Genomic DNA, 26,321 nt, shown 5'->3' on the forward strand with positions numbered 1-26,321 from the left:
TACGCGGCTTTTCGCAAATGTTAGCGCACAGCGGGAAAACCCGCAGTGCGCATGTAGTTAAACACAGAAAATGAACATCAAGAGAGAAGAAGCATAGGCAAAGCCAACAGGTCTCACCTAAGAGAGCTATTGGTTTTGGCACTGTTTGGTAGCCATGCTGTACAGAAGCAAAGATGCTTTGCAGTGTGACTAAAACGAAATCGAAAAAGTGCTGTGATGCAGCCAGGGCTAATGGGCCTTTTTGCATGCATCTAAGTCAATTTTTTTCTTATTTTATTTTAGTCATGCTTCTCTGGAGCATGACTAACAATCATTGCCGAAGTCGGATGCCCATCCTGCACTGCATAAACAAAAGGCAATGGCAGCATCAATAGTCTCAAGGGTGAGACCTATCGGCTTTGTTTGTGGTTGTTAGGTCTTGGCGCAACACCAACGAGTCTTCGCAAATTAGTTAGTCAATCTCCCCATGAGTGGAAAAACAATGACGTGAAAGAAAAAAAATCCTAGCACATAAAAAAAGCAATTGCACCCATGTTGATATAATAGTGAAAAAACATTTGAAAACGGATAACACCAATTGTCATAATAAACATCCACGGAGAAAAGAAGCTTCCTTGAGGAGCGTCCAGCCTAGTAACACATAGCTACAAATGGCAAGAGGTTTAAATGGATAACCACGAAGAAGAAAAAACAAAAGTAGTACCTGAATCACAGCACTGTCAGTGGAAGGACAGCAATCAGTACGTGCTCCAGCCAAAAGAAGAGAAAGTGAAGCCAGCAAATGCTGGCTAATTAGAAGGCAGCAAATAAGAGTGACATTGAAGCCAATTAACACTAAGCAATGGGCTGGCAGTGAGTCCCTTTTTGTATACAATATCTTACAAACGGGAGCGTTTGCAGTGCATGAGCAGTCGCAAGCGAGACCTAAAGAAACAAAGACTGAAACTGGAAAGCAGCATCTATATATATATATATATATATATATATATATATATATATATATATATATATATATATAGAGATAGAGATAGAGATAGAGATAGAGATAGAGAGATATTGCTTTACAACTGCTTGTGCATCTACCCTAAACCACCCATAGCCACAAGTGGACAGTATTTTCCAAATGAAATATACTTACTAAATATAGCCACACGAAACCAGATTGAATTCTTGAAGCAAATGCACATTGAGAATTTAATATTTTAATTCAGAAAAAAAGGGACTTGGGGATTTTGCAATTTATTCATAAATCTCAGAACAGACAGTAGAAATGAAACCATAAATAGGATAAACTGGTGGTTAAAAGCATTGAAGAATTTTTAGACACCTTAATGAAAATTATTTCGTCTTCAGTCCGGAGTTAATCATGCATTTTCCAATTTTCTTTCCTTTACACTGCACAGTTTAAATGAAAATCAATATCCACCCTTTCTTGGCATCGATAGTAAGAGTATTGGTGCAGCATTAACATCATAATTTATAAAAATACATTTTTAGATTTAACAGCAGATTCTAGAAATTATTTTTTATTTCAATTGCACATTCACAAACAGTACAATAATTTACAAACATACTTGAAACACAAAAAGTATCAGTTAGTTCTACATAAAAAGTATACATATACACGTATAATGTAGAAACAGATGTTTTCCAAGTAGTAGTTTGGCAGCAACACAAAAATCCAAGCATTCACAAATATTAGGCATTATGAATCCATGGAACCATAATTTCTATAAATAGGTTAGCATTCATTTCCATTTAAACATATTGGGAATAACATTAGAGAAGGAAAAACTAGTACTAACAAAAGAAGCATTTAGTAAGTAGATAGGGCTTCACTTATTAGTGCCCAATACATCTGTGTACATTTTAAATCGATCCAAAAGCAGCATGTCATGGTATATTTTAAAAGGCACCAATACTTAAATTGTATTTCAAGTGCCATGTTGGTTTACTAGTAGAGAGGGTATTTATAAGCGGTTCTATATATTATTGACGAGCCCCAATGGGTGGGTAAGAGCGTTCTATGGGATCAATTTCAGAAAATCAGCTGAGGGATGTAAAGTAAGCACACAATAGAACAAAATATTAAGAACCTGAAAAGATTATGTGATGGACTAGGCCATTATTACAATTAACTTGAGTAGTTAGGGTAAAATGAGCAAACTATAACACAGCCTGGCAGAGACATAACTATCTCCTAATAGTCTGAGAGGCAGAAATCTTTCATAGTTGAACAGGACACTGAAAGATCATCTTTTTCAATTCTTTGAAGGTGTCCTAGCATGCAATTGCCCTAATGGTTGGTGGTCCCAGAGAAGGATTGTTTGAGACTTTACCTTCTTAAAATCTGGATATTTTAAGTACGTTTACTCTCTTTCTCAGTGCGCGTTGCCTCTCGATCTAGTCTGCTGATATGCAAGATGGGTGGGTTTCAGGGACCAATGGTTTGATTACTGTGCAATTTCATTTTGTGAAAAGTTAGTGGAATTTGTAACATGCATGCCAGACAGCAACCTGCACGGTCAGGGGGTATGGATTGTTCTCTCCTGCACGGCCCTTGGGATCATGCATTCCTGAATCTGAAGTTTTAAGATGTTAGTGTCGTATGAATGTGGAAGTTTTTTTTGGTGGTATATGATTAATCTTACGAGTCATCTGTGAATGTGCCGTTATGTGTGCGCTTTATAGGATGCCTCAATGCATTTTGTTTCACTAGACTTGGGACATTTTTGCAGATCTCCAACCTTACCAATTAATTTTCCATACATACTGCTCCAGACGTGCTGCACAACACTTGAAGATTGCATAATGAAGGTGCCCATGACACACTCAACTTCAAGCAAGGTGTATTGATAAATTGTTTTAGGGGTTATTTATTTTCGTGCATTAGAAATGTTAACTAATGTGTTACTTATGTATTGACATATATAGACTGTATTAATATGTTTGTAATTAAAACACATTTTCCGATGTGTAGAAATGGATTTATTAATGAGTTTTAGTTGGGTCACATTTCTGCGTGAAGCCCCATTTTAGACAAGATGGATGCGGTCTTTCATTCAATCCTGTTCCTCCCTTCCCATCCCCGTGCATCAGTTTCCACCCCACAAGCGTCACAACGCGCAATGGTTAACTTCCACTGTTATGATTACGTTGCTTTTGATGAACTCTTACTGTTCCCTGGGACATTTAACATTTTCAAGGCTCTTCTGCTGTGATTTGACTAATCTATTCAACAATTGACAAGTCGTATTGTTAAAAGTTTCATACGAGTTAGAAGATTTCCGAATGACATTAGCGGAGAGGGTGGTGAATAATAATATGCAGAACTGGGATGGAGCTTGTGTGCTAAAATAAGGGCGTGTATTTTAGGGACGTTCCTGATTTGCTAAAGAATAGATACACTCAGGCATGGCCTCACGCGCAGCCAAGATGGTGGCACTTGCTTGACCTCTGCGACCTGCTTGGATTCCTACATCCACTTGCAGCTGTGCCGAAACCGATTGGGACATACTGTTGGTGGCCAGAAGACCTCTTCATGTCTGCGATCCTACTTTGGGTTCCATGAGGTCCCCCCCAATGTCAGCACCAGCAGAGTTGGGAGGCCTGGCTGCCGAGAACGAGCGAGCCTTGGAGGCCCAGTTGGGACAGGGGCAGCTGGTGAGCCTTAGGCCGTCCTGTACTTGCTGCTCATCAAACTGGGTGGTGGTGGGGGTCTGTGGGAAAGGATGTATAATCCTAGAGGCGGCCCTCAGTCGCTCATGTGTTTCTTCTCTCGGAGCAGTCCGATGCATGGCTGACCAGATTAGGACCTGGCAGAGAGCGCTGGGGGGCTTAGAAGCCACACCCAGCACATGTTAAAATGGATCAGCACTACCCTGAGGGGCTAAGTATTGATGCTTCCCAATATCCACAACACATTTTCCCAGGAGACCTTGCCAGATTCACCCAGATCTGGGTTAGAAGGTCACAGCTAGCATACGCAACCTCTGGGGCCCTCTCTCTAGCATATGTTCCAAGGTTCTGGTACGCAGCCACTCCTGCTTCTCTCTATATTGGTCTGCTTTGCTGTACCTATTAGCACCCACCAATATTTCCCTTACAGCATCTACATCCTGGGCAAGTTGTGGTGATCATCTTCTCAACGATGCATCCCATGCAATTTGCCCCCCTGGGGGATTGGCATCACTTGCAGCTACGGACAAGGTAGACTACAAAAAGCAGACTCACCTTTGAGAGCAGCACAACTGATGGACAATATACAGCTACTGGTGAAGTTGGTGGGGGGGACCTGAGAGGAGGGTGTTCACGGCCCGGGGAATCCATTGAGGCCTTTCTGGTAGATCTATAAGGTAGGACTGGTCTCGATCAACATCAAAATAGACACCATAATTAGCCGCTGTGACCGCCTTACAGAGCGCCTGGACATACAAAAACTGCATCTGGACGGCACAGAAATGAGGGTCTCCAGCATAGAGAATGACGTTACCATTGCGACGGAGGGTTACCCAGCTTGAAAAACAGATGTTTACTGTAGTGGTGGACCTTGAGGACCGCTCCTGCTGCACCCATATTCAGATAGCGGGAATGCCCAAATCAACATATATCAGGTGCCCAGATACCTTCGTGAAGACAAAGCTGTTGGACACCCTTGGCAAGAAATGGTTCTTTAAAGCCTTTATGGTTGAGCGGGTGCACAGCTCCCAAGGGCCACAGCACCCCCCAGAACTCGAATTGCAACCCTCTTTAATTATCAGGACCGTAATACCGTACTCCACCTAGCCAGACAGCGCAGTCCCCTACGATAGGATATATCAATCTACCCAGTTTTCACGCCACCTGTTCAGGAAGTATGACACAAATTCTTATATTAAGCACGTGCGTCAGTCACTGGACATAAAATACTCTATGATAATGCTCGCTTATGTGTTGTTTTCCATGGCAAGACACTGATCTTCTCAACAGCAGCTAAACAGGCATGCAGTAGTGGCTTACTCCTCATAGTTCCACAGTGGAGGGGTGTGGTGCAGCAGCCAGGGCAGCTAACTTCAGAGCACAGGGTTCACGGTTCGATCCCCGGCTCCGACGGCAGCTCAGCACCATGTGACTCTGGGCAATAGCTCACTTAATTTCCACAACGGCACCCAGTGCCTTGAGACCCATAAGGGTGAGTAGTTTGTGCTTTACAAATACGGATTTACAGTATGACTGTGCTACCCAGGACAGTGGACAGGTACATTTGTCTACCCCTATGAGTACAGTTGAGTGAGACAGCAATGAACCTTGTTCTTTTTGCTACAATAGTATGGACCCATGGCTCGTTACTTAGGCTTCGTTACTGCCCTCATAGCACCATTCTATGCCATTATTTCCTGACCTGCATCACTAGCAGACTTCAGCAAGCACTGTTTTTGTTTTCCTATCCTGCTTAGACACCGTACATGATCCTTATCCAGGTAACCTAGGTGCTTAAACCCTGATGAGTGAACATAAGGCGATAGTTGCTGGTTTCATAGGGCTAGGGGCACAGATAGTAGGGGTTTTCAATGCAGGAGTGTGGTTAGGAGGATTTGAGAACATTCTTTTTGATTCATCGCAGTAATATTACAGAGCACTCTATCATCACCATTGGGTTTAAATTCACAGCTCAGTCCATGCACTCATGCGTGTCACAAACTAGGCAGACGCTGAAACGATTATCCTGGAATGTTAGGGGCCTCAATAAAGCGAACAAAGTTAGACGAATACTTGCAATCCCAGAATGCCATCATATAGACATTGCTTTGCTCCAGTAATCCCATTTTCACCAACAGCTAGTCTGGCCAAAAGATGGAGGGATCACATCAATACTTTTCCTTGTACAGTTCCTATTCCAGAGGGGTCAGTATCCCAATTTGCCAACATGTTGATCATTTGGAGGCACGGGCATCCCACGACCAGTGAGTTTTCCTTTATTTTCCCCACCCCATAATTCCTTCTCTCGGATAGATTGCTGGCTGGGAACACCCAATGTGAGCAGTTGGGTGGAGGGAGTTTGGCATCATCCCAGTACACTCTCTGATCACTCACCAGTAGAGGGGAGGGTAGCTATACCCTGGTTGTGCCTGGCTATGGTACCTTGGAGGTTCCCAGTTGATGCCTTACATGATTCGGAATTCCAAGAGAAGATGCATACCTCCATAAAAGAATACTTTAATGAAGGCCCAGTGTCATCTGTGGCTACACTACACTATGGGAGGCCTTTAAAGCATACACCCGAGGGATACTCATTGCCAAACATAGCGAGGTTCTCGGGGGCATACAGCGGTAGTTACAGCTCCTCTGTAGTGAAATCAAACATCAGCAGAATGAGCTGGGTGGCCAGTACGCAGGCATGCCTTCTCCAAAATCTAAACACACTTTTACTTGAGTACAGGAAATTGGAAGGCAGGGAGGAAAAGTATTTGGAAAGATTTGCACAAGCTCGTAAGTATAGGAAAGGAGATCAAACAGGGCATACCCTGGCCTTGCTCTAAAGGAGGGATCGTCATCGCATTCACATTCTAACAATGACCACACTCGAAGGGATTGGAAATACTTCCAACAAGAAGCTACTCGAAGCCTACCCTACTTAATATACGGACTTATACATACCATGTGTTACTGATACCTCCGATCAGACCCAGGAGTTATCTTGATGAAGTTGCTCTGGTGAGGCTGGACAATAGCCATATGCAGTTCCTTGATTTTCACAGTGGTGCCGGAACTGGAGTACCTGATCCCCCGGTGCCATAGACTTGGTCAAATATCTGGAATTTTATATATAGAACTAAGGAGTGAATAGTCAGCAGAACTATGGCCTGGCAATGGCCAAACTGTAAAAGCAAGTAAACACCTGGATATAATTACCAATATCTTTGGCTAGACAAGTGGTGCATATAAAAACCTGGGGAAGACAATCCTTTTTATAAAGGTTTCTAAATATACCCAATATTTTAAACAAGGGCCTTCTTCCGCTCTTTGAGAATGCTCCTACTTATGGTAATCTGGGCGGGCAAGCAACAAAGGATACGTTGGGAGCCCTTCAGTATGGGAAAGGGGAATTTGAGATCCCAGACCTAGAGACCCAATACTTCGCAGCTCAGGAACATTTTGTCAAGTGGTGGCATGATCATGACAGGAGACTGTCATATCAATCAGGAGAACGAACAAAACACACATACTCCCCTGGCATCCTTTGATGCCCCAGAGCTGAGATTGTCACTACTGCTGCTTCTACCTGGTCCTGGAAGAAGATGGAATCAATGGTGGGACTTCCTCAGCTATATTCCCCAGTGCTTAGACTGGCAGATAAACCTCTCCCTCCATTGACGAACAAGATTAGTGTTCAATGAGCCTTGTCAAATGGAATGAGGTTCACAGAACTTTATCTCATGGGCAATTTTTACAATGTAGTGACCATCATCCCTCAATACCTACACATACTTGAGGCTTTGGCATACGGCTCAGGAGACTTTCCTGAGGTTTCCGAAAGAGCCTCAGAAAAAGTGATGCGACTGACTCCGATAATCAAATTCCCTGATGTAACTTGATCAGTCTCTTAATGATACAGGGACTTCGCACAGGGGACTCGCTGTAATCCAAACAGGCCTGGGAAAGAGACCTAGAGGGTGAGATGGTGGCAGCTAAATGGGCATACTGCTGCCCTCAAACTCGATCCACTTAATTCAGTCATCACCATAAACTCTTACACTACAAGTTCCTACACTGAAATTTGTATCACACCTGTCAAACAACACAGGATTGAATCTTCCAAACCCCACAACTGCCTGAGATCCGGAAATAATTGGGCAGATTTTTTCCCCATCTGGCTTGGATGTGCCCCTCTATCCAGCAATATTGGCACAGATTTCATACCATGACTGATATGACCAATGGTTCGTAGAATAGGGATATGTCAAAATGGTACCATTCCCTGCAATTGTACATAGGAACCCATTGATTTTGGGTGTGAGCAATTTGTGCTTTTTTTAAAACTACTAAGGACGCAGTCCGACTTTTTCCTGAATTTGCTGCTCCTTTGGGAATAATTTTCTGATTTTGTATCCTCTCAATTACTTTCTATATGCGAGCTTTCATGGCATTTACTCTGTACACCTTATTTTTGAAATTGGTAATAAAACCCTTTAACGTTGCATTGATCTAGAACTCAAAAATGTTTTACTCTGCTAAATAAGGTCTGAAAGGCAGTGTTCATATGCAGGATCAATCTGTGGAAGAACGGTATGAGGTAAAATTTCATAGTATTTGAATTTTAGTTGGTCTAGATTTTGGAATGTTGTTTTGCTTCAACAGTACCATGGTAAACCACTAATTTGGCCTAAGTGTAGAAGAAATAGCCCAGGGAGAGGCATCAATGGAAAGAGGAGTTGCTCTTATTTCCCGCTATTTTGAGCAGCAATTTTTTTGTAAAATAACCCTGAAAATCACATTTTTACTATATTTTGGCTATTTTCTTGGTTCCCTCCATAGGACACCACAAATTCTTGGTACCTTTAGAGTCCCCAATATGTGGGAAACTAGGATGCAAATTTGGCCTCAGAGACATCTTGTCGAAAAAAGTTACTGAAGGCTTAAGTAGGCTGTGCGCCAATCATCAAAAATGGCTCAGCACGAATATGGGGTGGAGGTATCCTCAGTGGCAATGGGGTTAACAGTAGACTAACATAATTAACAGCTGAGAGCTAGTAAGGTAATGTCTGCAAACAGTCTAGCATGGTGCTTCATCCCATCTGGGGCAATTTTAATATATTTTAATCTGCTTCAGAGAGCAATATTTTGTTCAAATATGCAGAAGATGTTCATAACATGCAGTGTCACAAATTCTTATTATACGAACAATGCTGCAGGTGCACAACTGAATTTTGCAGTGGCCCTGGCTTAATATTGCACTACTAATGCAGTGGCCTCATCTATCTCAATAAGGCCTTTTATATGGATGGGTGGGACTGCATGTCCGGGGTTCTAAGGGAGAGGAGTTTTGGACCAGGCCTGAGAAAATGTATCAAATTGCTATGGGGGTTGCAGCGGGATACGCTTCAGGGGTGCCCAATGTCACCTCTACGATTAATCCTGGCCATTGAACCGCTGGCAAGTAAGTTGTGCAACGAGATGGCAGGCAGGGGTGTTCGAACTGGGCTTGTAACAAACGTGGTGTCAATGTACGCAGATGACACCCATATTTACATGAAGAACCAGACTGATTTGATGCCCCAATTACTGCGTCTAAAGAAGAGTTTCTAAGGGTGTCCAGACCGACCAACAATTGGAACAAATGCAGACAGGGATGCGCTACCAGAGGGACTCCCAGATTAGTGGGTGGTGTGGCAGCCCAGGTGCTTCAAATATCTGGGGATACATGTACCCCATACACTGGCTGATGAGCTAGACTTGATTGAGGGCCTCCTTGTGGGCCTGGAACACTCTACACCCTCCGACAAAAGGCTGCCTCCGTCACTTACAGGAAGGGTGTAATTTTGTAAAATTATTCTACTTCTAGATGTCAACACGAGTTTCAGGGTACAATGTGTCTGTTGCCCCAGTTTGTCTTTCGGCAGATCCACTGCGATGGTGCACATCCTAGGATTAAACGGAGTACACTTACATTTCCATATGACGATGGAAGCCTGTCACTTCCAGACTTTGAATATTACTATATGACCAAACAGTTGAAACACCTCCTGCTGTGGCAGTCTAATGCCCCTAATATTGAAAAGGCTCTCTTTGCTGGCTACTACTTCTTGGGGGAGCAGAGTGTGGCACATTTTGAAATTACAGTAGGAGTCCTGGGCGATGCAATATCTTGTGGTACTCATACCTCAAGCCTAGGACAGCTTTTGTAGATATGTGGCAGGGAGTACTCCTTTCGGTTTGAATATGGAGATGTGGACCTACCCAGCATTTCAAGATCTCAAATCAATTGCCTCGAGGACGGGCTGGCAAGACTGGGGCTGCCAGGACACAGAGGATCTGTAGGTGGGAGAAACTTTCATAACATTTGAGGAGGATAGAGAGAAAATTAACATTTGACTGAGCCAATTTTACCTTTGTTAAATTGGCTGCAGAGAGTGTAGGTGATGGATGTGTTTGCTAGGCGACCCCCAGAATCGCACACACTTAATGCCATGGTGAAATTTCAAGGATTGGGGGAAGATATGTACCCCCGATTTATAAGGCAATTGTATAAGATTGGATACATCCTCCCTTGACAATACAACTTAAGTGGGAAAATGAGGTGGGTGTCCTGTTTACAGGCTAAGTGGAACAGGGTACTAGGGTACCATAAAAAGGTGTCTAGTAATGCTAGGCTCAGTCTGGTACAGTTTAACGATACTTTAATGTGCCTATCTATTAACATTCACATCTCTGGTGAACTTTACCTGACGCGGACGGGGGAAGGGCCTAGGTGCAGACAGACTGTGGCTGACCTACTCCATATGTTATGTACATGCCAAGAGTTTGCAGACTATTGGACACTGGTGACTGAGAATTGATCTGCAATACCATCGGTGAGGGTGGAATGTTCCCCGAGGCATTGTTTATAGTTCAAAGATGCTCTGGAATGGCTGTTAGCCTAAGACATACTGCTTACAGTGGTGTAAACTGCGGACAGGGCCCCTGAGGACATCCAAGAGTCATGTGCTATGGTGGATACTTCATTAGAGAAGGAATAGGACCTGCCATTGATGACATCTTGAAGCAAAGAGTTTCCCTCAAGTAGCCCAACCGCCTGCGCTGCCTCTGCTACGGATTAGAAACTGTAGCCTGTCTGACAACTTTACTTTAATCAAATACCATCCATAGTATTTAGGTACAGACTTTGAATCAATACTGTCCCTCCGTGGATAACAGTCAAAACAGGCTTATAAAACAGAAGTTGTTGACGTTTCAACCCAAAAACGTAGAAGGCCAATTAGAACCTTGTTAGCAGGTCTTCATCAGGACAGTTGGGAGCAACCTGGAATAGAGATTGTTTCTGTGATGCATAAAGCTTATTGCACAGCGAAGGCACCCCAGCTCTTCATCGTGTGAGACCTTAGTACCATCAAATGGTAATGACCTAAAAAGGTCAAATAACGGTTTGCGGCTGCCACAGGAGATATATTCTTATAGGTTTCCTTTTGGTAAGTAAAAAAACAAGCAATTCGATTCCATCAGGCAAGGAGGGCTCTTTGAGCAAAAAAATGTCACTGGAACGTATCGCAAAGATGCTCCCAACTGTCCTAATGAAGACCCGCTAACAAGGTTCTAATTGGCCTTCTATTTTTTTTAGTTGAAACATTGACAACTTATGTCTTATAAGCCTGGACTGACTAGGGTATCCATGGAGGGACACTATAGATTCAAACACTTTACCTATATACTATGGATGGTATTTGATTGAAGTAAAGGTGTCAAGACAGGATAAAGAGTTACATAAATGGCTGTTTCAATTTGCTTGAATAATGTACTATTACTTATGACTTCTTTTCACCTATGTATAAACACTTTTCCAATTGCTTATATTCTGCACAATGGAGCAAACGCGTGATTATATGTATATAACTCAAATACAAATTTTGAACGAATTTCAATTGACTTGTGTTTGTGTGTTGTAAAAATTTTATGCTCGTTTCTTGACTGATGAATGGTAATTTCCCCTCTTTCCTGGATTGGGGTTCTAGGACTACTGGTATACAGTCAGGATAGGCTAATTAGATTTCCATATCTAGAGAGGTTCCATTAGGACCATATCATTTTAGTACCATACTGTACTCAGGTCCTACAGCCTACTGGGTTACCCTATTGTTATGCAATGAGCTGAAAAGACGGGCACACGATGCATAGCTTGTTTATTAACCTACACTAGGAATTCTCTAGTGTGGGTTCTGTCATGGTTGGCTTGATGTTGTAAATGTTTATAAAATAAATAAATGTTTAAAACAAATTCTTGCCACATAAATCTCGAAAGATTATATAATCTATTTAGATTTAAAACAGTCAGTAGCATAGATAAGGCCATCCTGGCTTGAAGGTGAAAAGTCCCCACGAATCTAAAAGCTCAGGGAGTTTAAGATAGGTCTTTTTTTTTTTTAACTTAGAATTGGTCAAAATCCTTTATATTATATACCATTGGCTGCAAACAAGTGCAATTAAATCCAAGTGATTTTTTTTGTTTAGTATAGGAGTATAAATGTTCACAGTGTACGTAATTATTTGCACTTAAGAAACTTAAAGCAACATTCTTTTTTAAACCAGTATTTTTTAAATATGGAATTCAATCTCATTTGTCAGCCAAAAAAATTAGATATGATGGTTTTAGATGTAAAATGTGCGTTGGGACTTTTTTTTGTTTGTTTTTTAAGAAATACATATAAAACTTCAAAACTTTCAAATATTTATGTTCTTGTTGAGCACTGGTAATAGTGAGGCATTTTGTAAAATGTATAGTAAGCTTGCTTTCTTCTTCATTATTATTTGAGTCATACATTTAATAGATTATTGCCGAAATAAACCTATAACTGAACGCCCAAGTTTGACAGCTACCTGTAGTGTGACCAACTGTCACCCGTAATAAAATATATTCAGTTTTCAACAGAAAATAAAAACACAGCAATTATGTCAACTTATTTTCGCAATAGTTTTCAGATATTTATTTACAGTGCTAGAAAAAGATATTCAGTGCATTCATCCATAATCTTTCTCAAATATTTCCTTCCAGTTTTTCAAACTAACCTGCACAACCCTAGGCAGCAGCTAAACAGAATTAGAATACAGATGTTACAATTTTCCTGACAATGCACTGAAAATATTTAACTCTCCATTGGCCACAGGAGCATAATTAAAAAGGCAACCAAACAATCCAACTTAACTGTACCACACTGAAAGAAGTCTTAATGATATTGCTTAATCAAAAGGATACAAAACATTCATGATTTTGCATAGCGTAGGTCACAATTTTAGAAAAGGGGTACAAATGGAACTCCTCCCAACTTTCTTTAAATTATTTCACATTGCAGTCATTATACAGGTCACATGATGCATAAGAAGCTTGATCAGTGTGCACATGAATCTTTACTAACTGTAACACAGTCTCTTCTATTTCTGTTCGAAAACAGTAACTTTCAGAAAAATATTTCAGAAAAGATAAATGCATTGTCAGTGTTCATTCCAAGTATATATCAGCAATTATATATTTCAGAAACTTTTTACAAAATGTTCAAGAATTTTGTAGTCTTTCACTAAAGATTCCAAGGCACATGATTAGTCGGCATACTGTATTTGAGCCCGCATCTCCCTGGTCATGTAATCTATAAGCGCCTTCACCACAGTTTGCTTCAGAGTTGAATTCCCCATCACAAGAAGAATCAACTGTGAAGCAGTGGTCCAGTCCAGTGTCCTTATAACGGATGAAACCTCATCATAAAGTTTCTGCTGCTCACATGGAGTCATTTCCATAATGATTTGAGGTACAGGTTTGAACTGGCCGGTAGTCATCCAGGCACCCAGCAACCCCCCCACCGCACCACCTGAAAGGAAACAAACAGTAGTTAACAATGAATCAGTTTAACTACAGTGTGTTCATAACCCTAGTATCCCAGGCTTAGGGAATACAGTTCAGATAGAATATCCGAAAAGCAAACAGATCAAACCAAAAATAAAAGCTGCTAGACACCCCACCATTTGCTCAAGTTAAGTGATTTCAAATTACATTCATTTTTTATGAACGTTACAAAGATCATGAGAACAACCAAAGCAATAAAAAGCATAAAATGATCTGAAGATAAAATGTACTCACAAATATACACCACATAGTATATAGACAGGTGCTGCAGTGTAATATGCTGGTTATAAACAGAACCCAACATGGAGAGGTGAAGCTTAAAACTGGGAAATGCTCCCTCCCTCCAGTGCTTGATTTGAGCTGGTGGGGGCGCAGACACTCATTTATGGGGACGGCGCTTAATTTCTCTCATCCAATATTTCTAGGGAGCACAAAAGATTTAAAAAGAATCAAAGGGGAAGGGAAGAGGCCGAGAAAACTATAACAAAAGAAGAAAAGGCAGGGACATGCATGAGTGAAATAAGGGGGAGGGAGTGCCCCCGCAGTGAATTAAAGAGGCCCGTAGTGGTTTCTCGTCTTCGCAGTATTGGTATTTGGAGCACGGCATTCAATAGCCAGAAGCTAAGCAGAGCTTTGGGCACCAGCAATAATGCATTTACAAATCAAGCACATTCCTCCCCTAGTTTAACTTGCTTGCTCACAGAACACTGTTTGTGCGTACTATTTATCTCATGGGGAGCAGTATTTAACAAAGATCTTTAAGAAGCACCACAGCACTAGGAATGGCCCATTACTTACTGGTGATCTTCATTAACCTTAGTTTAGTCCTACTTGCCCTCGTCACAGTCTTTAGTCATTAGGTGTCTCCACCTCAGAGAGGAGTCAGAAACCGGAATTAAAGGACAACTCTGCCCATCGGCTGGATGTAATAAAGGGATTCCGCACCCAAACTACTTTCTGAACATACCAAGTTGAATGAAGTTCAGCTTTCAATTGAATGACTGTGGCGAATACTACCAGAACTGAGGATAATGAAGACTACTAATAAACAACTTGTGCATTATCGCTACATTCCTTATCCTTGTCCCAGTAATTGCGTATAAGGTACAGTAAAGCGAAGCAAGTCTTCTAAAAAAAAAAAAGCAAAAATTAAGTGAAGTACAAAAAGATTCACCAATCATGCACCACCTTCAATTAGTGAATATGGACACCACTGGCAGCTCTCAACATGGTTAACAGGTGCAGTGCCAAAAACAGAAGAGGTTGCCATCCTTGTGCCGGTACACAACATTGGTACTTAGGCTGAGACCAGGCTGATCCAATTCCAAATAACAATTACCTTCGATTTAACTGCTACTTCACAATAGGTGAAAATCTTGAACCTTTCAGGATGTTCAAGTGGAATTTCAACTAAGTGAAAATGGTATCAGAACTCCATATTTACTCACTTACCTACCTATAGATTCCACTCTATGTGTTAAGCACCCTTTCCAGAGACCGGTCTATAACCTACATGTCACTCATGCTTAACTGTGCATGTTCTGTAAGCGATGAAAGCTTTTACTTGCCTGCCCTGTTCTGCTGAGAATGGAAGATTGCACTTGCTTTCTTCGGTGAGAACAGGAAGCTTGTTTTGGGACTCCCAGATTGTGCTTGCATAGAATGCATAGAATGCCGTATGAACATGGAGGTTCTGCAATATTTGATGTCAGGTGCCTGCTGTCCTGAGGACGTTTCCATCCACCAAAGAAGCAATATTCAAGCACCAAAACATTTTGATGGAAAATAGAAGTAGAGTATGTTGCTCTATCCTCCATTATTTATCTTTTCACAGTTCGACACTATTAACATAATTTAAATATAGGTGTGAACATTTAACAAAGGGGGGGAATCTTACATTTTGACAAAAGCTACATAACCCTAAGAAAATTAAGGACCCCATAAGAGACAGGGATTCAACTGCCACGACGAAGCTGAATAGCTTCTTGATAAAGTGTGAACTTGCCCACCGAGCTGAGACAAATGCCTAGGGTGTGGGGAGGTGTTCCTTCCCACTGATAGGATTACCATCTGGGTGGCGTCCGGAAATATAATTATTTTCAAACAGGCCTATCCTGTCATAGGCAGTCTAACACCTGGGACTACCCCCTACATTTGTCCTTCTGGCCAACGGAGTACCAATCACAGTGGGGAGTAGCTGCCCCATGAAACAGTTTTGCGGGATAACAGAGAAGGGGTTGCTAATTTCCCGAGCACAGCTCTAGGTTAGGCACAATAGCTCAGCTCATAAGAGGAAAGGTTCTGCCATCTTGATTTTAGTTAGAGAAGGGTGGTGTGGGATAGTTTACAGTAGGTCACAAGGGGTAGGTAGGGCTACCCTTGGGAACTTTCCCCGATTGGTGGTGGGGAGAGAGCACAAGCCACCCACAGGCTAGTGCTAGGCCTGAGAAAACTCTTCAGAACACTAGTGCACCTATAGAAGAAAGAAGAAGGGCTGTGCCTCCCATTGAAGCCTGTAAGTAGAACTCCAAGGGCTGGGCCTGCTCCCACTTGTTCTCAGGACTAAAACATGGACTCCAAGGGTCTGTTGCCTAACCTTCTGTTAAGCTACAGGAGCACAAAATATGCAGGAAGCCCACTTACCTGATAAGATGTATCCAGGGCTAAGCCAAAAAAAATACTGCCTATACTTTGTGAAACCGAAAACACCGAAAACTTTAAATATTGGGTTCTCAATTATAATTACACTATTATTACACTCCAGAGTGTAGAAACAGACAGAAAATACATCAATGCACACCCAACGTCATCTGGGAGGTCAATCCAATGAGAAGCTCTAGTCAGAAGCGTTCACTGAATGCAATTCCTTCATCCCTACCAAACTGTGAAACCTTAAATGGAGAGGGGAAACAAGAATCTCAAAGGAAGAAGATTACAAATGCGATGCTAAAAACCCACAGGCGATACTGCAGGAAACCTATACCAACAGTATTTTTACTAGAATTTATTTAAAAGGTCCCCCATTTACTCAAAAAGATTTTTGGGTGCAGTGAAAATACACAAAAAAACAGAAAAACATTTCCACATCAGATGATTCAATAAAATACAACATATTAATCGCCAACGTCCAGACACCCATGAATTGACAGACCCAGGTATATACTACAGAGCAAAGTCCTAATTTGGCTGCATTCCAAGGAGGGCCCTAGTGTAATAACCCCTTGGGATATACAAACCACAGCTGAATGGCTAGTTTTCCTCAAAATCCCTGCACGGTATCGTAGTGGGTTGCTGAAGAACCAATCTAGATCAACTTTCTTACTTTAGTGTGAGTTTAACACCCAAGCATTTAAATACGAAGCTCTAGCTAGAGACCACCTCAGATACAAGAAAAATCCCTTCTGTAATGCCATCTAACCCTCATTGATAAAAACAATGAATACTAAAGGGAGATTACCCAAAAAAGTTACTATTTGATATCAGACACTTCATGACAAGCTGCAATGTGGTGTTGAGCCTGCAACAGAGTGCCTAATCGGAGCCAGATCTGGTTGGCCATTTTTTAGTGCCTCTTACAATACTTTATACATAAAACATTGCCATCAGGAACTGCAGGCTCATCAAAGAAGGATTAACCCCTTGGGCGCGGCCGCGATTCTGCGCCTGTGCGGCGTTTTACGAAGTGGGCGGGTTTATGACGGCCCCCAGCCGTCATCAGCACACGACCCCTGTGATGCATGACGGCTGGGGGCCGTCATCAGCTTCGAAGGGGTTAAAGCAGTCTCGCTTAGCACGGTCTGTGATGGAGCAGCATTGTCTTATAACATTCGACAGTGAACACTAAACATCATTCTACTTGATATATTATTATTAAATTAAATTTATAATGCGTGCAGATACCCAAAAAGGGTTTCCGGGCGCCTAGCACACAAGTTGCTAGACAGCGATAGGTTAAAAGCACATTTACTGCTAAAAAGCCACGTTTTAAGACTTCTTCGAAAGCTCAGATAAGACGAGTCATTTTTCAAAGACACAGGAAGAGAATTCCAGATTTTGGGGCCGAGACAAGAGAAGGAGCAACCTCCCATTCTTGTTCATTCGAATCTGGGGATAACAAAGTCCCCATGAGCTGTAGAGCGCAGGGAACGAGAAGGAATGTAGGGATGGATGAGATCTTGCAGATACGGTGGTGCAACCCCTTGTTTGATTTTAAAGATGTAGCACAAAGTTTTAAATTTAATTCTTTGATCGATTCGTAGCCAGTGGAGGTCACGAAGATAAGGCGAGATGGAAGCCTGTCTGGGAACTTGGCAGAGAAGGTGTGCTGCAGAGTTCTGCACTACCTGTAACTTTCTCAGTACCGTTTGACAACTACCAAGTAAAGAACGTTGCCGTACTCGAGGCGAGAGGTGATAAGTGCCTGGACTACCGTACGTTGGGTAGAGACAGGGAGCATCCAGATGATCTAATGAAGCCATCTCAAGATCGTAGAGCAGATGGCCGCCATATTAGCCGCCTGTTGTCTCATGGAAAGATTTTCATCAATGATGAAGCCCAGATTGCGGACATGAGTGACAGGAACGGGAAAGGGACCCATTTTGTGAGGCCAATGGTGAGGGCCCCATAGGTACTTATGCTTACCTAGGATAACAACCTCCGTCTTGTCCCCATTCAACTTCAATAAATTGAGGCGCATCCACTCTGTCACTTGCCGTAGGCCACACTTAAGGGCAGATGTAGTAGCGTCTTTGGTGGTGGACAATGAAAAAACAATCTGCATATTATCAGAATACGAATAGAGGGATAATCCTGCCTCCTCCACGATTTTAGCCAGGGGTCTAACGTAGATGTTAAAAAGCAAGGGGCTTAAAATGGACCCCTGTGGGACTCCGTGTGCTGATGCGCAGTTCTTAAATGATGACTTGGCAGAAAAGACCTGAAAGGTGCGACCACTGAGAAATGAGGCAAACCAAGATAAGGCGATGCTATCGAGCCCAAGTGACCTGAGGGCATTAAGCAAGATGTTATGTGACACGGTATTAAATGCGGCACCCAGGTCTAATAGAATGAGTGCCGCTGTTTCCCCTCGGTCTAGATGTTGGCGCAACTTCTCAGTGACCCCAAGCAGAGCAGTTTCGGTAGCGAAATTGGCTCTGAACCCGGATTGAGAGTAATGGAGATCACCCACTTTTTCTTTGTGTTCAGTCAGTTGTGTATAAATATATTTTTCCAAAATTTTGGAAAATATAGGGAGCAGAGATATAGGCCTGAAATTCGATAGTACAGAAGAATCTGCTCCTACCTTTTTCGGTCAAGGGATGACCATGGCCCGCTTCCACTCGGGGGGAACCGAAGCCTTCCGCATCGAGGCATTGAGAAGTTCTATAACAACGCCTTTAGATGTTAAAGAGAGCTGGCGTAGGATAATAATGGGCAAAGGGTAGAGTGGAGAGCCAGACTTGATGCTATTTAAGCAGTTTTGAAAAGACGTCGCATCAAAAGGATCCCAGGAGTAAAGTTTAGCTGTCAAATTGGAAGTACTGCAATTCATCAGGTCAGATGGAGAAGTCATACTGTACAAGGAGGGAGAAGCCAAAAGTGACCTGTGAATGAGTTCAACCTTCTGGATAAAGAAGTCAGAGATATTATTGCATTGACTTTCGTCAAGAACAGGGGAAGGGGTGGTAGTATCGAAACCAGCTAGCTTCTTTACTGCAGAAAATAAGGCCCGGGGACGGTTTGATGCCTGAGTGCAACATAAGAGGTGCGTGCCATTTTGCAGTCTAAGTGATAACTTTTGAGAGCAGCTTTGTAAGCATCTTTGCGAGTAGGAGAGTACGATCTCCTCCATCTTTTCTCTAGAGCTTTACACTTAAGACTTGGTTATTTTGAGGTAGTTTGTAAACCATGGGGCAGGAGGATGATGTGTGAAACTACGTTTTGACACAAGGGGCAAACAAGTATTAATGGCTGTGGTTAGCCAGTCCGAAACAGAAACATTTAATGAGAGCACCGATAAAGTGGTGTCAGGTATGCTAGTGACCAGGAGAGTGTTAAGAGACTCCATGTTCAGCTTATCCCAGAGTCTGAAATTACCTGAGTTAGTCACAGAAGCTACTACCCTAGATGTAGGACACTGCATATTAAATGAGATTAAAAAATGGTCGGACCAGTCTAACCGAGACGCAGGAATACTGCAATCATATCTGAGATTAGACAAAATTGGATCAAGAAGATGTCCCGCCCTGTGAGAAGGGCCCAGGTTACATAGCCGTAAACTTAAAACCTCCAATTCAGACAAAAAGGTACGGAAGATGTTATTCTGATCGTCCTCTAAGTGGAGGTATCATTTAAAAAAGGAGACTCTTCTACTTGATCATAGGCCAGGGCAAGAGAGCACCAAATGGACTAAATCTTGAATATGCTGCAAGAAGAGCTGTTTTGCAATGCAAGGATGCATCATCTTTCCAACCCACTGCAGAACAACTGAACATTAATGCCCGGAATCCTCTGTGAAACAGACTGCAGTAATTGAAGCTACCTCAACGTATTTTTTAAAGTCCAAATTCCTTTCGGTTTTAGTTGCCCATTGATCTTATTGTCAATATAGACAGAGCCCCCTTCATATGTAAAGCTTTCATTCTCTGAAACCATTGCATGTTTGTTTTCTTCCCTTTTTATCAGTGTGTACCCGCTTTTATTTTGTTATCTGGTAAATGTTAAGTGCAGCTACATGCTCATAAAATTTAACTTTCACTAGTATGGCATGAATGTTATACATAAGGAAAGTAAGTTTCAAGACAGCTGGTAATGAATATGCTACTTACCAGTATGCATCTGTTCTTGGCATGTAGGGCTGCTAACATTCATATCTGTAGCATAGATCGCCGCCTAGTGTTGGGTCCGGATGATTGCACATTGTTGTCCTGGAAGAGTCTTCGAAGTATCACGAGATAGGTGGCTCCTCCCCTGGACTACAGTGCACATGGGCATCGACTCCATCCCCAGATTGTTTTTAGCCATTGTGGCAAAGATGGAGTTTAACAGTGAAAGTGATGGCCATGCTAGAGATAAAATGTAATAAAAGTCTGCACCCGCTACGGGCGCCGGGGAGGAGGGCGGGCGATATGAATGTTAGCAGCCCTACATGCCAAGAACAGATGCATACTGGTAAGTAGCATATTCAGTTCGAGGCATGTGGGCTGCTAAATTCATATCTGTAGCATAGAATACATAGCAGTCCCTCCATTAACGGCGGCCGCCCGTGCCAGCTGCAGAAGTCTGAAAAAGTGTTTTAAGAACAGCCTGTCCTACAGCTGCCTGCTGTTTGGAATGCACATCTACACAGTAATGTTTGGTAAACGTATGTGGTGTAGACCATGTGGCTGCCCTACAAATGTATTCCAAAGGAATGTTACCCAGGAATGCCATGGAGGCCCCCAACTTGCGTGTGGAGTGTGCCCTGGGGGGGGACCGTTAAAGTGCGCTTAGCCTTCTGATAGCAAATCTGAATACACTTAACGATCCACCTGGCTATTCCTGCTTTGGAAATGGGGTTGCCTTTGTACTGGGCTGCGAAGGCAACAAAGAGTTGCTGTGTCTTTCTAAAAGGTTGTGTTCTGTCAATGTAGTACATAAACGCTCTTTTAACATCAAGCGTATGGAGCATCCTTTCTGCTACCGTTTCTGGGTTGGGAAAGAATGCGGGCAGTTCGATAGTTTGATTGACATGAAACTGCGACACCACCTTAGGGAGAAATTTGGGGTTAGTGCGCAGCACCACCCTGTTTGAATGAATTTGTATAAATGGCTCTTGGATGGTGAGCGCCTGTAGCTCACTAACACGTCTCAGAGACGTTATGGCAATGTGAAAAGCCACTTTCCATGTGAGGAACTGAAGCTCACATGAATGCAGAGGTTCAAATGGGGGACCCATCAATCTGGTGAGCACCACATTGAGGTTCCACACAGGAGCTGGCGGGGTCCTGGGAGGGATGACCCGCTTCAGCCCTTCCAGGAATGCTTTAATGGCAGGCACTCTGAAGACAGAGAGATGCTGCCTGTTTTGGAGATAAGCCGCTATGGCGGATAAGTGTATCCTAATGGAAGCGTATGCTAGATTGCATTTGTAAAGATGCAACAGATAGCAGATGATATTAGGAATGGAGGCATCGAGCGGGTTGATAGCGTGCTCGGTACAGTAGATGACAAACCGCTTCCATTTTGCTGCATAGCAAGCTCTGGTAGTGGGCTTCCTTGCCTCACGGATGATGTCCATGCATTCAGGGGGCAAATTAAGGAAGCCAAACTCTAAGACCTCAGGAGCCAGATCGCCAGATTGAGCTGCTGCGGATCCGGGTGCTGAATGTCTCCACGGTTCTGCGTCAAGAGCCGGGGTGTGAGGTGCAGCCTTTGATGCGGTACCACGGAGAGTTCGAGGAACGTGGTGTACCACGGTTGTCGCGCCCACGTTGGAGCAACTAGGATGAGCGTCAGCGAGTGTTGCTTGAGCTTTCTTGCCACCAGCGGAATGAGAGGCGCTGGGGGAAAAGCGTACGCAAATCTGCCTGACCAGTTCATCCATATCGCATTGCCCTGCGATAGTGGGTGAGGGAACCTGGCGGCAAAGCTTTGGCATTTTGCGTTTTCCTCCGTGGCAAACAGGTCTATCTCTGGATGACCCCACTGCTGGAAGTACGGGCGGAGTACTGATGGATGTAACTCCCACTCGTGCATCTGGTGGCTGTACCTGCTGAGCAGATCCGCCATCTGATTGTCCGTGCCCGGGAGGTGTTCCGCCATGAGGAAGATGTTCCTCTGAATGGCCCACTTCCACATGCTCTGAGCCAGATGAGACAACTGTGGAGAGTGCGTACCTCCCTGCTTTTGAATGTAGTACATGGCTGTCATGTTGTCCGTCCGGATCAACACAACTTTGTTGCACAGATGTACTTTGAAGGACTTGAGTGCCATGAAGATTGCAGTCAGCTCCAAGTAGTTGATGTGCATCTTCCTTTGTTGCGTTGTTCATAGTCCCTCCCTGCACCGTATAGTGGAGCACATGAGCCCCCCATCCCAGGAGAGATGCGTCCGTTGTTAGTGTAATCTGTGGCACAGGCTCCTGGAACGGTCGGCCCTTGAAAAGGTTGTGTGGATTCCACCAATGCAGAGAGCTGTATGCCTGACCCGTCACCAACACTAGGTCGTTTAGTTGTCCTTGAGCCTGAGTCCACTGATGCGCTAAGCATTCGTGGAGCGGACGCATATGGAGTCTCGCGTGCGGGACTATGAAGATGCAGGAGGCCATCATGCCTATCAACTGCATGAACACTCTCGCTGGGAGTGAGTGTTGTGGTCTGAACTTTTGGATCAGCGCCTGGATGTTGTCAATCCTCGCTGGGTTTGGCTGAGCTGTGGCAGCCAGAGTATTGATCATCGCGCCTAAATACTGCCGCACATGGGCTGGCTGAAGGCGTGACTTCGGGTAGTTCAGTGTAAATCCTAGACTGTGAAGGAGGTGAATGGTGTGGGACATGTCTGCGGCGCACTGCTGGGCTGACTTTGCCTGCACGAGCCAGTCGTCCAGATAAGGGTAGACATGTATACTCTGTCTCCGAAGGTGTGCCGCCACTGTCTCCAGACATTTTGTGAACACTCTGGGAGCAGTGGTCACTCCGAAGGGGAGTACCTTGAACTGGTAATGCCTGTTTTGGATGGTGAACCTGAGGTACTTTCAGTGGAAGGGGTGGAGTGGTATGTGAAAGTAAGCATCCTTGAGGTCCAAGGTTGCGAGGAAGTCTCCCTGTTGTAACAAGGGAAGAACCTGCTGCAGTGTCAACATGTGGAAGTGTTCTGAAAGAATGTACTGGTTTAAGGGGCGTAGGTCTAGAATCGGTCTGAGTGAGCCGTCCTTTTTTGGGATTAAGAAGTACAGGGAATAAACCCCTGTGCCTTCCTCCTCCACCGGCACGAGCTCTATTGCACCTTTTTGCAGCATCACTAGAACCTCCTGCTGCAATAAGTGCAAGTGCTCTGCCGACATAGGACGGTGTTTTGGGGGCATGGGTGGTGGGGTGGATGTCAGTTCTAAACAATAGCCGAACTGGATAAGTTTCCTGACCCACCTGTATGTGGTGATGGACTTCCAGACGGTCAGGAACTTTTGGAGTCTCCCCCCGACAGGTGTTGGATGGTCGGGGGGCAGTGACAGGGAGTCACTGTTTGTTGGCGGCAGAGGAACGGGAACTGTTGTTGCCTCTGCCTCTACCCTTGGCACTGTTTCCTCTGTATCCACCTCTGCCCTGCTTGCTGTAGGAGGATTGCGCACCACTTTTATTGAATGGCGTCTGCTGCGACATGTGCCCTCTGTTAACACCTCGATTGCCTGAGCGACGAAAAGTGTTCCCTCGAAATTGTTGTGACTGGATAGCTCCCATGGACTTGGCAGTCTCGGTATCTTTTTTGATCTTCTCTAGGGTGGTGTCCACCTCTGGGCCAAACAACCTGTCTGGATTAACGGGTTGGTTGAGGATAGTAGTTTGTATCTCTGGCTTGAATCCCGAGATGCGGAGCCATGCCTGACGTCTCAGCAGCACACTAGTGTTGATCGCTCTCGCTGCTGTGTCCGCAACATCTAGTGCACACTTTATAGCAGTGTTGGAGATGAGCTTCCCCTCCTGAATAAGCATTTCAGCTCCCTCTTTAAACTGGTCTGGGAGGTGTTGTAACAGCTGCTCTAGGGTGTCGTAGTGCGCCCTATCGTATCTGGCCAACAGAGCTTGCGTGTTTGAGATGCGCCATATGTTGGCCGCCTGAGCTGCTACCCGCTTCCCAGATGCCTCCAGCACTTTTGACTCTTTGTCTGGGGGAGGAGCTTCACCCGTCGTTTGGGAGTTTGCCCTCTTGCGGGCATTAGATACCACCAAAGAGTCCAAAGGCAACTGGCCCCGTTTGTAAGTGGGGTCGCCGGGTGCCGGTCTGTATTTCTTCTCAATGCGTGGGTTTACCACCCGGGATCTTGTGGGTTCCTTGAAAATGTCCGCCGCATGCTTAAGGACCCCTTTCAACATTGGGAGAGTCTTGACAGTTTTTTCAGCAGTAGAGAAAGTGTCAAAAAGGAAGTCCACTTCCACGGGGTCAGCATGCATCTCCACCTTATGGTTTGTAGCTGCCCTTTCGATTAAGGCATTAAATGCCGCAGAGTCCTCAGTGGGGACGGCTTTACGTTATAGACCTGTGGATCCTGGACCGTCTGCTGGTCCCCTTGATCACCAGTATCCATCCATGATTCATGCTGCTCATCAGGCTCTGTATGAGCAGGGAAGTTGTACTCCTCATCTTGGTCCCCTCCATCCCCATTTGAGTATGTGGGTGAAGGTGTTGCACTCCGCCTATGCTGAGGAAGAATCTGCTCCACCAGAACTGGGGTGTCTGCTGCAGGCTTTTTACGTTTCAGAGGAATGGTAAAGGACTGCAAAGGTTGTGAAGTAATCTTCCTCTTGTATAGCGTGAGTTTGCCGGTGTCGGCATCGATGAAATGCTCCGACCGTTCTTCAACCAAAGGGTGTCGAGGACCCACGGTCCCAGCCGGTGGAGTGGACGTCGACACGGTGTCCTTGGGCACCGACCGCGGTGCAAAGGCCTTCGGCGCCACCTTAGGTGGCAATGTGTAGACGAGCGGTGCCGATGTGGTCTTCGGTGCGTCTGTTAGCTTCGGTGCGGAAGGAGTCTTCGGTTCCGATGCCGAAGCCTTGTCCTTAAGGCGCTTGAGGGAGTCCGAGACCTGCTTCGTAAAGGAAGCGGATGGTTTCGTCGATCCGACTGATGTCCGTGGTCCGCCCCCTGGGGAAGACCAGAGCGTGGCTGACTTGTGTTTGTCCGGTCGAGGAGCACTCGTGACTGGTGCGCTTCGATCACTGTCCACTACCGTAGACGTCGATGCCGATGGCTTCGGATCGATCGGTTTACCGTTAGGGGTCACGGCCCCAGACCTCGGCTCAGCGGCCTTCACCGACTTTGCGTCAACGGGCCCCTTGGTCTTCGGCGCGACAGACTTTCCCGATGCAGGCTCGGCAGTCTTCTTGGGCGTCGGCTTGTCTCCCTTGGTAGACTCCGGACCGATGGGCTTCTTCGAGCTTGGCTCCTTAACCACCTTCGGTACCTTAGCCTGGTCGGCAGCTTGCGCCTGTTTGGGGGCCCCCGAAGACGACGGCGTCGGCACCGGAGCGGACGTCTTCGGTTTCGATGGCGTGTCGGCCATCTTTGTTTTCACCGGTACCGAGGGTTTCGGTTTTGTTTTCAGTAATGGCGGCTCCGCGGAAGTGTCCGTAGCTGAGCTGGAAGGCGGGGCCGTGGATCGAGGTGTAAGGTCGTGGGTAAGGCCGCGTGGCGATCCCGTGACCTGAGCCTTTGTAAGAAGTACGAATGGGGCATAGCTCTTCCTCCGAGCTATCTTCCATGGCCCCATATGCTTCGTCGTCGTCCCCTACCTTCGACGATTTCTTCAATGTCGGGACTGTGGTCGTCAGCTCCGTCTTCGGACTCGACCTCCACCGGGGTAGGGGAAATCTGCAGGTGACGCACTTGCTCGTCTTCCGCGGGGTCGTCAAAGATGTCCACCGGTGCTGGAGCCGATCGCTGGGCCTCAAGGCGCGCCACGCGCTGAAGCTTGATCGTCTTTTTGATCGAAATCTGGAACAGGCCATACAGTTGGCCTCGTCGTGGTCCGGCGACAGGC

General features: G+C 44.6%; 1 protein-coding gene across 1 annotated transcript in view; it reads right to left on the reverse strand.

Annotated features, from left to right (window-relative positions):
* Window positions 1-1,182: 1,182 nt before the first annotated feature.
* Window positions 1,183-26,321, reverse strand: part of C12H19orf12 (chromosome 12 C19orf12 homolog) — a 95,249-nt gene continuing 70,110 nt past the window's right edge. The window contains exon 3 of the mRNA XM_078670373.1: window positions 1,183-13,550. Within this exon, the coding sequence (XP_078526499.1) occupies window positions 13,285-13,550 (266 nt within the window). The 3' untranslated portion in view covers window positions 1,183-13,284. The remainder of the gene's footprint in view (window positions 13,551-26,321) is intronic.

The sequence above is a fragment of the Lissotriton helveticus genome, chromosome 12, assembly GCF_964261635.1.
Source record: "Lissotriton helveticus chromosome 12, aLisHel1.1, whole genome shotgun sequence".
NCBI lineage: Eukaryota > Metazoa > Chordata > Amphibia > Caudata > Salamandridae > Lissotriton > Lissotriton helveticus.